General features: G+C 45.9%; 1 protein-coding gene across 4 annotated transcripts in view; it reads left to right on the top strand.

The window, feature by feature from the left end:
* RBSN (rabenosyn, RAB effector) overlaps positions 1 to 11549 on the top strand; it is a 31964-nt gene extending 20415 nt beyond the window's left edge. For all 4 annotated transcript variants that reach the window (XM_029601395.1, XM_029601393.1, XM_029601394.1 and 1 more), the window contains one exon: positions 8198 to 11549. In XM_029601395.1, the coding sequence (XP_029457255.1) occupies positions 8198 to 9334 (1137 nt within the window). In that variant the 3' untranslated portion in view covers positions 9335 to 11549. The remainder of the gene's footprint in view (positions 1 to 8197) is intronic.
* The last annotated feature ends 474 nt before the right edge of the window (positions 11550 to 12023 follow it).

Here is a 12023-nt window from a genome sequence, read left to right as displayed (position 1 = left end):
TAAAGTATCTCACATGGAAAGTGTTATTCCTTTTGGCTATCACTTCAGCTCGCAGGGTTAGTGAATTGCAGGCCCTAGTTACCTATCCGCCTTACACTAAGCTCCTGCAGGACCGGGCGGTACTCCGCACTCACCCTAAATTTTTACCTAAGGTAGTTTCTGAGTTTCATATTAATCAATCCATCATACTACCTATCTTTTTTCCCAGGCCCCACTCCAACTCCGGGGAACAGACTCTGCATACCCTAGACTGCAAACGAGCTCTAGCTTTTTATCTAGACCGTACAGTTGCTCACAGGAAGAGCACTCAATTATTTGTCTCTTTCCATCCTAACAAGTTAGGACATCCTGTGGGTAAGCAGGCTCTTTCCTCCTGGTTGGCGGACTGCATTTCTTTTTGCTATCAGCAAGTTGGCATTCCTTTTCAAGACCGTGTGAAAGCACACTCTGTGAGGGCCATGGCGACGTCAGTGGCACACCTTCGATCGGTGCCGCTTCCTGACATCTGCAAAGCTGCAACCTGGAGTTCTCTCCATACCTTTGCAGCCCACTATTGTTTGGACAAAGCTGGAAGACAGGACTCCATCTTCGGCCAATCTGTCTTGCGTAACCTTTTTCCAACGTGATGTACCAACACCCTTCCACCTTCCCGGTAGAGTGCGGATGCCCTTTACCAAATACCACCCCAGTTGTTGTGCCTGTTGCACGTCATTGGGTGCATTTGGTGCAAGTCAGGACATCCTCAGCTCGGTACTCACCCATTTGTGAGGACAACCATCCTGCTTGTCCTGTGAGAAAGCAAATGTTGCTTACCTGATGTAACAGGTGTTCTCACAGGACAGCAGGATGTTAGTCCTCACGAAACCCGCCCGCCACCCCGCGGTGTTGGGTTTGTTTTGTTTTTACTTTTTAGGCACTGCCTGTAGCTTTGAAAATCAGACTGAAGGGAGACCCCTGCTGGCTGCAGGGTCAGTGCCTTGCTGGGCATGCCCAGTAGGGGCCAGTCAAAGTTCTGTTTAAACTTTGACAGAAGTTTTCCGTGGTGGGCTCCATCCTCGATGTCACCCATTTGTGAGGACTAACATCCTGCTGTCCTGTGAGAACACCTGTTACATCAGGTAAGCAACATTTGCTTTCTCATACATTTCCTTCAGCACATCACAGGGGTTCAACACTCCAGCTTCTAAACTCTCTTCCCTGTACACCAAAGGTCAAGTTGAAGCATTGGATTTTTTTTCTTCACATTTCTCTCCTTTCCCCAGCGGTGTTAAGAAGGAATGAGGTACAATCCATCCCAATACCCCCCTACCAGAATTCACATCCAAAAGGGATCACAATCCAATTTCAGAGCTGCAATCTCAGAGCTGCTCGCATATTCTTGACTTCCATCCTTCTCCAGTTCCAGCAGGTGGGGCTTCCTGGCCTTCTCCATGCTGTGGACCCTTGCGGCACTCCTACTTTGAACGCACCCAGTCTTCTCTCTGGGATGGTCCCAGAGGAGGGGGAATAGCCTCCTCTGTCCTCTCCACTGGGGAGGTGGAAAAACCCTTTCCTTTTCACAGCCTCGGGCCTCTTCGAGAAGAGCCCCTACAGAGTCCCACTCTCACTGGGAGGGTCCCTGGGCATTCAAGCTTGTAGGCTGTGCACACCAGGCTGCTACATCCCTGAAGTTCCCTTTCACACACCCTACCCTGAGAAAGGGCCCCACCTGCCAAAAACTTCCCACTTTTATACCCACTGCTAAAAACCTGTCACCCAAGCAAAAAGATCCACCTAGTTAACAGCAGCTCCCCTTTCTCCCCAAAACCACATTAACCCATCATGACCCATTTATTGGATAGGGACATAATGGATTAACACACAAAACAGCAATGCTCTCACTTGCCATCTAGTGGTCATTTGCTAGTATTGCAGTAGAAAACATCCAAAACATTTCCCAACAGGTCAAACATAATTACCAGGTCTTCCCCAGCTAAATGTTTTATGAAGAAGCTAGCAACCCAAAAGAGGGTCCATTTTGGGGGTTTCCCTATATATAATTGTTCTGCATGCTGGTGGTTTTTTTTTCGTTGGGGGGGGGAGGGGAGGCATAAAGGGAGAAATGCCGGGCAGTTTCCTTCTCCTTTTGGGCTTCCAGCTTGATCAAAACCAGAGCTGAGCTATGACGCCATGAGCTTTTGTTAGCAACTTTTCCTATTTTATATCCCCTCCTCTCTCAGTGCAGCAGCATTTCTTGGCTGGGGTCAATGCTCCAGGGTTCCTTCTGGAACTTTATAGTCACTCAGGGTAATGTCTCCAAATGGGTTGATTTATGTGCATATCTTGACAGGAATGAACCTCCTTCATAAGCCAGGGCATGTTGAGTATGATCTCAGTCTCACTGCTAATGCCCTTCTTCATACCTGCAATGTGCCTTCTGGAGTTCATAGGGTATTGTATGCCCAGGCAACATGTCTAGATGTGCCAGGAAGCTTTTTAATCAAGTTGGCGACGCCCACTACAGTCGGGACTATTTCTGTATCTTTCTGCCACATTTTCTTGCTCTGTGATAACTAAGTCCCTCCCCCCACCAGAAGCTGTGAACACTGCCTCTGCAGAACCCCCAGTCCTGGTCTATCTGGGAAGTGGAAAACCTAAGCCAAGAATTGAACCCAGTTCCTTCCCTGTGCCATCAGGATGGCCCACACAGGAAAATTGGTTCTTACCTGCTAATTTTCGTTCCTGTAGAACCAAGGGTCAGTCCAGACCGCTGGGTTATGCCTCCTTCCAGCAGATGGAGTCAGAGAAAAGCTGAAAAGCACCCCCAGATAACCTGGTGTGCCATTTGCGATCCTTCAGTATAATCAATATCAAAGCAGAATGAAGTAAATTTAAACAACCCATGACTAGATCAAGAGAATTTAGCTGAACAATAACCTGTGAAAACCATGTACAGGACAAGAGTACAGATTGAAATGCTTCCATGGATAAGCTTGCTTAAAAATCTTCAGATTAGTCTAAAAACTGCAGAGAGAAAAATACAATACCAACCGAGCGGACTCTCCTGAACACTATACCCCTGGGCGGGCATCTGGACTGATCCTTGGTACTACAGGAACAAACATTAGCAGGTAAGAACCAATACAGTTTGGACATCCGGGCTCCGGATGTTGATTCTTTTGGCAACAGTGTGCTTCGAGCGGGACTCTCTGGGTCCCACCCCATTTAGGACAGCTTGGGTACATCCCAGCGGTCTGGACTGATCCTGGGTCATACAGGGAAAGAAAAAATGCTTAGCAAACGTGTGCAAAGATTTCCAAGTAGCTGCCCTGCAAATCTCTTGTGGCGAAACACATTGGCTCTCTGCCCAAGATGCCACTTGAGATCTGATCGAATGAGCCTTAAGACCATCTGGCACTTTCCATCCGTGATTGGGCAATAGTAGTCTTTGAAGCCTTGCACCCTTTTTTAGGACCGCTCCATAAGACAAAAAGATGATCTGACAACCGAAAAGCATTAGTCACTTCCAAGTATCACAGACGTATCCTGCGGACGTCCAGTCTCCTCAAATCCTGAGCTTGAGGAGAATTCCTATCCAAATCTGGAAAAGCTGGTAACTTAACTGACTGATTTACGTGAAATGCCGATATAACCTTCGGCAGAAAAGAAGGCACCATCCGAAGCGAAACCCCAGAGTCCGAGATTCGCAAGAACGGTTCTCTGCAGGATAACGCTTGAATCTCCGATATTCGTCTGGCCGAACAGATAGCCACGAGGAACACCGCCTTGAGTGTTAAATCTTTCAACATAGCCCGCTTGATAGGCTCAAAGGGAGGACCGCAGAGCCCACGGAGAACCAAATTTAAACTCCACGAAGGACACACTGCACGCACCGGCGGGTGTAAATGTTTGGCTCCCTTCAAAAGACGCGCCACATCCGGATGGCCTGCAAATGATGTACCATCAACCTTACCCCTTAAACAGCCTAACGCTACCTGAACCTGGAGCAAGCTATACGCCAGTCCTTTCTTTAAGCCTTCCTGCAAGAACGCGAGAATGTGCACAATAGTGGCCTGGCGCGGGGGACACCTTCAACCCACTACATCGAAAACCTTCCACACCCGAACGTAGGTGAGAGAAATAGAGGTCTTTCATGCGCGTAGTAGAGTGGTAATCACCGTATCCGGATAGCCCTTCTTTCTCAACTGTCTCCTCTCATAAGTCAAGCCGCTAGACAAAGTGAGCCGTCTGATCGAAAAATACTGGACCCTGTCGGAGTAAATTCGGTAGGTGACCGAGACGCAAGGGACCGTCTACCACCAAGTTGATCAGGTCTGCGAACCATGGCCTCCACAGCCACTCGGGAGCTATGAGAATAACCGGCCCCTGGTGGGACTCTATTCGCCTTAAGACCTTCCCCACCAACGGCCAAGGAGGAAACACATAGAAGAGCGCGTCTTGAGGCCACAGAAGGACCAGGGCATGCACCCCTTCTGACCTGTGCTCCCTTCTGCAACTGAAGAAATGAGCCGCTTTCGCGTTCAGCCGAGTCGCCATCAAATCCAGCCGGGGGGGCTCCCCACCGGCGAGTCAAGAGCTGCATCGCCTCCTCGGACAGTTCCCATTCGCCAGAATCTAGCCTTTGTCTACTGAGAAAATCTGCCTGTCCACTCTGGCTATGTGTGACACCACCAACTGGAGCAGATTACGTTCCGCCCCCCATCAACTTGTCCGCCTCTGAGGCCACCGGCCGACTCTTTGTTCCCCCTTGACGATTTATGTAAGCCACGATTGTCGCATTGTTGGATAGGATCCTTACCGAACGATGCTGGATTAGCAGGAGAAAACGGTGCAACACTAGACGAACCACCCTTGTCTCCAACCGATTTATGGACCACTTGGACTCCTGTGCTGTCCATTGACCTTGTGCTGACCGTGACTGACAGACTGCCCCCCAACTAGAAAGGCTGGCATCCGTTGTCACGATCATCCACTGTGGATTCTCTAGATCCATTCCCTGCTGTAAGTGATTGGGGATCAACCACCATTCTAGACTGGCCCTGGCTGGATCCAGAAGGGGAGAGGGCAAGTGGAACTCCTTGGACTTGGAGTTCCAACGGAAAAGCGACGCCCTCTGCAAAGGCCTCATATGAGCAAACGCCCAGGGAACCAACTACAGAGTAGATGCCATAGAACCAAGAACTTGCAAATAGTCCCATACCTTGGGCAATGGAAGGGCCAAAAGACGTCAAACCTGAGACATTAGTTTGCCCATCCTCTCCCGAGGCAGGAAAACCTTGCACATAGTCGTATCGAACCATGCTCCCAGAAATTCCAACACCTGGGACTGTACCAATTGGCTCTTGGAGAAATTGACAACCCATCCGAGTGAATGTAGGTGATGCAAAACAGACTGCACCGCCACCTTGCAGAGCTCTTCCGATTTTTGCCTGAATGAGCCAGTTGTCCAGATAGGGATGAACTAAGATCCCCTCCCGCCGCAGACGCACTGCCACTACCACCATCACCTTGGTGAAGACGCGGGGAGCTGTCGCTAAACCGAACGGCCGCGCACAAAACTGGTAATGCTCGCCCAAGACCATGAACCGCAGAAACCTTCGATGATGATCTGAGATACCTATGTGAAGGTAAGCCTCTGTCAGATCCAAAGAAGCCAAAAATTCGCTTTTGTGGATGGCCGCAATGACGGACCTCAAAGTCTCCATTCGAAAACTTATTAATCAATCAAATAAAGAATTCTGCAAAGGATCAGGACCGCAGGTAATTTATTTATTTATAACTTTTCTATACCGAAGTTCAAATAACAGAGTTAATTATCACTCCGGTTTACATTGTACAATGACAAAAAATAATTGTCTTACATAGAACAGGAGGAGAAACTTGGATACAACTTAAGCAAGGGGAGAATATAACAAATTGAACTGTTATGAGCTAAAAGAGTTGTCTTGTTGGGGTGACAAGGAAAAATCTAAGGGAAGGGTTGGAGAGGTGGGGGATGGAAGGTATGTGGGTTATGCCATCCTTCATCTGCTGGAGTCAGAGAAATACTGAAGGATCGCAGGTGGCACACCGGGTTATCTGGGGGTGTTTTTCAGCTTTTCTCTGACTCCATCTGCTGGAAGGGAGGCATAACCCAGCTGTCTGGACTGATCCTGGTACGTACAGGGAACTGTGAATTTCACAGACCTGATTTAGAATAATCTGGAAAGTGATTCATAAATACTTTTTAAAATAAATACATTTACCATGGAAAGAGCTATGCAAACCAATGGTACCAGCTGCATATTGAAGCCTCGGGTCTGTGAAATTCACAGTTCCCTGTACGTATCAGGATCAATCCAGACCCCGCTGGGTTATGCCTCCCTTCCAGCAGATGGAGTCAGAGAAAAGCTGAAAAGCACCACCAGATAACCCGGTGTGCCACCTGCGATCCTTCAGTATTTCTCTGACTCCAGCAGATGAAGGATGGCATAACCTGCGGTCCTGATCCTTTGCAGAATTCTTTATTTGATTAATAGCAGAACACAAACTTAAAATACAGATGATGCACACAAAAAATTCCCATCACAGGACAACTATCTATAATCAATAGGTTCATCAGTCTCCAGTTATCAATCATGTTTTCAGCTTCTTCCTAATTTAAACAAATCTCTCTCCTACTACAATTCTGATGGTAAACCATTCCTTAACGTAAGAATCATGGCCGAAAAGACCCGATTTCAAAGTCTCACATGATTAAAACTGCGAGTAGAGGGAAGCTGAAGTAGAGATCGAATATTGGATCTTAAATTCCAGCTGAACACTCACTTCAGTTGGTTCCTAAGTTGCAGTGAGAGTTCCTAAGTTGCAGTGAGAGTTTCCCTCTCAAGATTTTAAAAGCCAATACCAAGCACTTAAATATACACTGTAACTTTATTGGCAACCAGTGTAGCTTCAAATAGGCTAATACAATCAGCAGATACAAAAGAATCGATACATAATAACCTGCAGAAATGCAAGGCATTTAAAATATAATAAAATAACACATCTTCAAAGGTCTTTCAAATTACAGCTAGCGAACAAACCGATCCAGGAACATATAACAGAAACCAGGATGCACGCCCTTAATCAAAGTTGAGATTGGAATGTGGATTTTTCCCTTGATGAAACCAATTCATTGCTGAAACAAGGGCTGCTTGTCAGAGAGTATCGTTAATACCTGAAAAACTATTATGTAAAATTGGTTGAGAGAGATGACATTTTCAGGATATAGCTATTTATTTTTTTATAATATGGACATTTAATATTTCAATTAAAAAATGTGTTTTTACAAAGTGCTATGATTGGATGAAATCTCTTCAATACAGGGAATAGCATTCCTGCTTATGCAGTGTTGATATGAGCACACTAGTTATCACTGTATTTTTTCATTTTTATTATAAAAAGTCACTTAAGTATTATACATTCGAGTATATTTGTTTAAAAATACAAGGGATCGCTTTTTTTTTTGTTGTTTTGGATTTCATAGGTGGTGGTATTCAAGTATTTAACCTCAAGATTTTTTCTTTTGCCTATTGAGCTCCAGCTCATGCCAGAAGGCTGCAGTGACCACCTCCACTCTTGTGCAGTTCCTGCCACTGTAAGAGCAAGGCCAGAATAGCACTGGCTCATACAGTTCTACCCTGAGGTTGTATCTATTTTCTTGGGCTCAATAGTTTCTTGCTCCTCTGGGCCCAAAGCTCGGTTGGAACCAGCCTCTAGGGCTGTTATTATGCCAAGAACCTTTTATTCACAAGTACTGGGGGGAGGGGGGGGGAGGGATTCTAACCATTTTTGCCCCCCACTTCCTTATAAATCAGGTTTTGTAGTGATAGATTTGGCCAGTGGCCCCAGACTGCTCACGCTGAGTCTGGCCAGTAGGTGCTGCCATAAGACATCCAAATGAAATTTATTTGTAAGTGTCCTTTTTCTGTAGGTTCATGGGAGCAGACAGGGGAGAGTGTTTCAGATAATATTACACAGAAACACTTCCCTCATTGGATCAATATTTACCTCATAGCTGTGTACAGGGCAACAGCTTCAGGGATTTCTGAAACTTGGGCAAGACTTGTAATTGATTGAGCTGAAGTTTCGAACATAAAATGTTACATAATAAAGCCAGATTTCTTTTAGGCCTGTTACAGATTTCCCAGTCCAATCTTGCTCCTTTTTTTGGCAGGCAACATTGGAAGCACAAAGGCAATTGGAGGAGAGACGTAAAGACCCAGTTTCCCGAATTACTGTGGCTCCTAATGGCAGTGTGCCTCTTCCCCAGCGAGGCCAAATGAAGAAAGCGGAGGGCTGGCTGCCAACTTCTGGTGGACAGTGTGATCAGGAGATTTCTGATCCACTCCTTCAGCAGATTGACAACATTACCTCATTCATCAAGCAGGCCAAGGCAGCGAACCGAAGTGACGAGGTGAACATACTGCAGGAGAACCTATGCCAGCTGCAGGATGAGTACGACCAGCAGCAAATGCTGAAGGCCATTGAGCTATCGCATCAGACAGCAGAGGAGGAGGCTTTGCAGCGGGAGCAGCTGCAGGTGCTGATGAAGAGGGAGAGGCACAAAGGCATGAATCAGCATGCAAGGACCCGTTCCCTGGACTTCAGAGATGTCGAGCAGCAGTCTGACACCAGCAAGGAACGGCAGAACCATATCACTCGAGCGCTAGACTTAGACATTGCCCAGCTCAATTGCAGCCCCATGGCCACGCTCCCACCTCCAAGCTCTGTTCCCCAGTCATCCAGCCCCCAGCATCTGGGCTTCCCAATTAATCACAGAAAAGCCACTGAAGACAGTCCCCAGACACATCCAGACCAAAATGAATCTCTCAATCCGTTTGATGAGGAAGAGACTGGCACTCCATTAGCACCTGACCCCGCCAACCCATTCCATGAAGACTTTTCTCTAAGGGGATCTCAGTCGAGCAAAGATCCGTATAGCAGGAAAAAGGAGTACAATCCTTTTGAAGAGAATGAAGATCAGCAAGTGACAGAGATTTCTAGCACACTCTCAAACCAATTTGCAGACACCAAGAAGCCTTTTCCAGCACAACAGTTCAACGCAACACATGGGAATCCTTTTGAAGACTCCTCGCCCACTAATCCTTTTGAAGTTGATGAAGATGATGTTGTAGGTGTGCAAGGAGATGAGGCAATAGATGAAGACTTGCTTCTGCAACAGATTGATAACATTAAGGCCTACATTTTTGATGCAAAGCACAGTGGGCGCCTGGATGAGGTGGAGCTCCTGACAGAGAACTTGCGAGAATTGAAACGCACTTTGGCCAAACAGAAGGCGAATAGCAAGTGATGGAGGGTTTAGTTCTGTCTGAATGTAAATGAAACTCTGGTTACCTTTTTAAGAGCCAGTGAGGGGATGGGTAGAATTGTCAAAAAGAAACTGTGGAGCACAGGTTACCAAGGAGTCCTAAATTCTGTACTGTGCACTTTCCTTAGGGTGTTTGCCACTACATGGACTGAGCTCAGAGTTCTAGAAAGTACATCACTAAAAAGGGAAGGTGCCTTGCATTTGAAATTCCCCTCGATCTGCCCCTCAGGGCTTCCAGTATACTTTGTGTAGGTAAGAGTTTCCTAATGTTTCTTTTCAGTGAGTAAGCTAGTCATACTTGAGCCTTTGAAAGTGTCTACTTAGGGCATACTAGGAGCTTCTAATCTATGCTGTCAGCATGCCCCTCCCCCTGCCATGATTGACAGCTTACTTTTCCTCCTGTACCTAGAGGGGCCTCAAACAGATCAAAATGATACATGGCTCCAAGCATGCTGGGAGCCTATAATACAGAGCATGGGAAGGACTTTCCTTTAAAGAAGCCTGAGGAAATATTCACCCTGTACAGCAGGAGCATGAAGCACCCCTGGCAGAGTTTACTGCTCCAGGACCTCCCTGTGCTCTCTATTCTTGGAAGGCCTTCCTCACTGACACAAAGGGGAATAGAAAGCCATTTACTGAAATGGGCTACTACCTCTAGTTTTAATACAACCCCATCCACAAGCATTTCGTATGTTTAAATATAAAAAACTACAGTCTGTATTGCACTACTTGTAATTTGCCTGCAACTCTCACAATGGAAACTATAGCAGGTTGATGCTGACTCTGCCTGTAGATGTCATCTTTCTCCAAGAGGGTTATTTGATAATGGTATTTACCTGGTAAAATGGCTTGAATTAAAATTTCCCTCCACTGTGGTTAAAAGTACAGATGAGTGACACTTGGGGTAATTCTAATGGTGAGGAAAAAGTCATTCCTATGGACATGTTTAGGGTGGAAGAGGAGGAAAGCAGCCTGTACATTTTGATTTTCAAATGTATATGCCCAGGTTTTACTCCCCATCCACCCCCTGTACAAACAGTAGATGCAAAGTCCATGGATGTTTTTAATGTGCATAATTCAGAGTTGCTTCTTATGGAAAAGAAAAAAAAAAAGGCAGTTCATTGTCCTTTGAGAATTTGCATAAAGTATGCAGGTTTAGAGGGCTTGTGTACTTTGAAAGTGTGCAGGCTCTTGAACATTGCTCCTGTTTCAGCTCTAAGGTGAAATGGGCAGGGAGTATTGGACTGAGATGGGCAGAAGCGAAGCATCCTCTACAGTACCTTGCTTTTATTATCCTCAAATTAATTTTTAGTAAGAGTTTTAGAAAGTCATCTCCAACTGTGACTCTAAATTATGTACCCATTCCAGCACCTAGCAAGGGTGAAAGGGCATCAGCCTGTGATGCCATAGGAAGTGGGTCAGACACCTTGCTGCTTTTGGTCAGTATTAGAGGCCAGGATTGAAAATCAGGCCCTTTACGAATGAGAACAAAATGTTTTCTAAAATGTCAGTGTTATAGTGCAGGATAAGTTTGGCTTAAAATGGCAAAGAGCAGTGTATCATCAGAAGCTATGGGTACTGCAGCCTCCATGTAGCAATAAGTTTGTGCAATACAAGGGAGCAAGCAGCCGGCTCTGGGAAAAAGCAAGTGTCAAATTGGAACCACAGTGCATTTAGGTTACAAGCAAAATCCTTCCCCTGAAATTCTTACAGTAACCATGATTAAACTTCAGCCTGTTCCCATGGAATTAATTTGAAAGCTGAAACACCAGTGCTGGCTCTTGCCTTCATGTATGGAAACATCTCAACCCAAGGGCTGGGAGAGGGTAAAAAAAAAACCCAAAAAAAAACCTTCCCCTGCCACAACTGATATGCTCTGCTGCTGTCCTTTAGAGAGCTCACTTTACTGTGTGTATAAGCTAAATAGCTTGCTTGGAATCATACAAATGCTAACTGGTTGGAAGATAAAGTGCCATTTCCCTGAAATCCATTTCTCACATAGAAGCCTTTGCAATGTTTTAGGTGTCTGACAATACTGAAAGAAAACAATGTGTAATTTCTAATAGCAACGGTCCCCTTTAGCTAGAGCAATTAACTACTCTAGCGAAGGCATGAAGGGCCCTATTCAAACAGCACTGCCCCCCCCCTACTTTGTGCCTATGGAAAAAAAAAAATCTTCCTTGAATAAGACCCTGAATGACAGCAGCCTGAGGTGATTATTACATAATAAAACCCTTTTGGGCAGGACTCTGTAGAGAAAGGCTGGGAATTGTGCATTTTGATTGGCTGATGGTCACCCTTGTATTGTTACTAAAACAGCCCATTGGTAAAGAACACTGAGGTAATAAGCAGACAAAGTCTGTCTCTCGCGTAGGTGGCTAGCAAGAGCCCATCTGCGCCTCTGCAGCAGGTTTGACCTGACAGAGGTACAGGGAATTGCTGCCATGAAAACAGAATATGGACTGTTAGTAGGCATTGAGACAGCGTGGCTCTATTGCTTCAATACAACTTCATTTTGATCTAACATTTGCAGTTAACTGAAGCATCCTGCCCACCAGCTTTCTTTTCCTGATGCTTCTCTGCTCACCTGTAATTACATTCTGGCTTCTCGCTGATGTCCCCCTGCAATGCTGCTGTTTTAAGGCCTGTGGTGCCCTACTAAAGCTCACAC

Source organism: Rhinatrema bivittatum, chromosome 4 (genome assembly GCF_901001135.1).
Source record: "Rhinatrema bivittatum chromosome 4, aRhiBiv1.1, whole genome shotgun sequence".
NCBI lineage: Eukaryota > Metazoa > Chordata > Amphibia > Gymnophiona > Rhinatrematidae > Rhinatrema > Rhinatrema bivittatum.
This window is presented reverse-complemented; position numbering and strand designations above follow the sequence as displayed.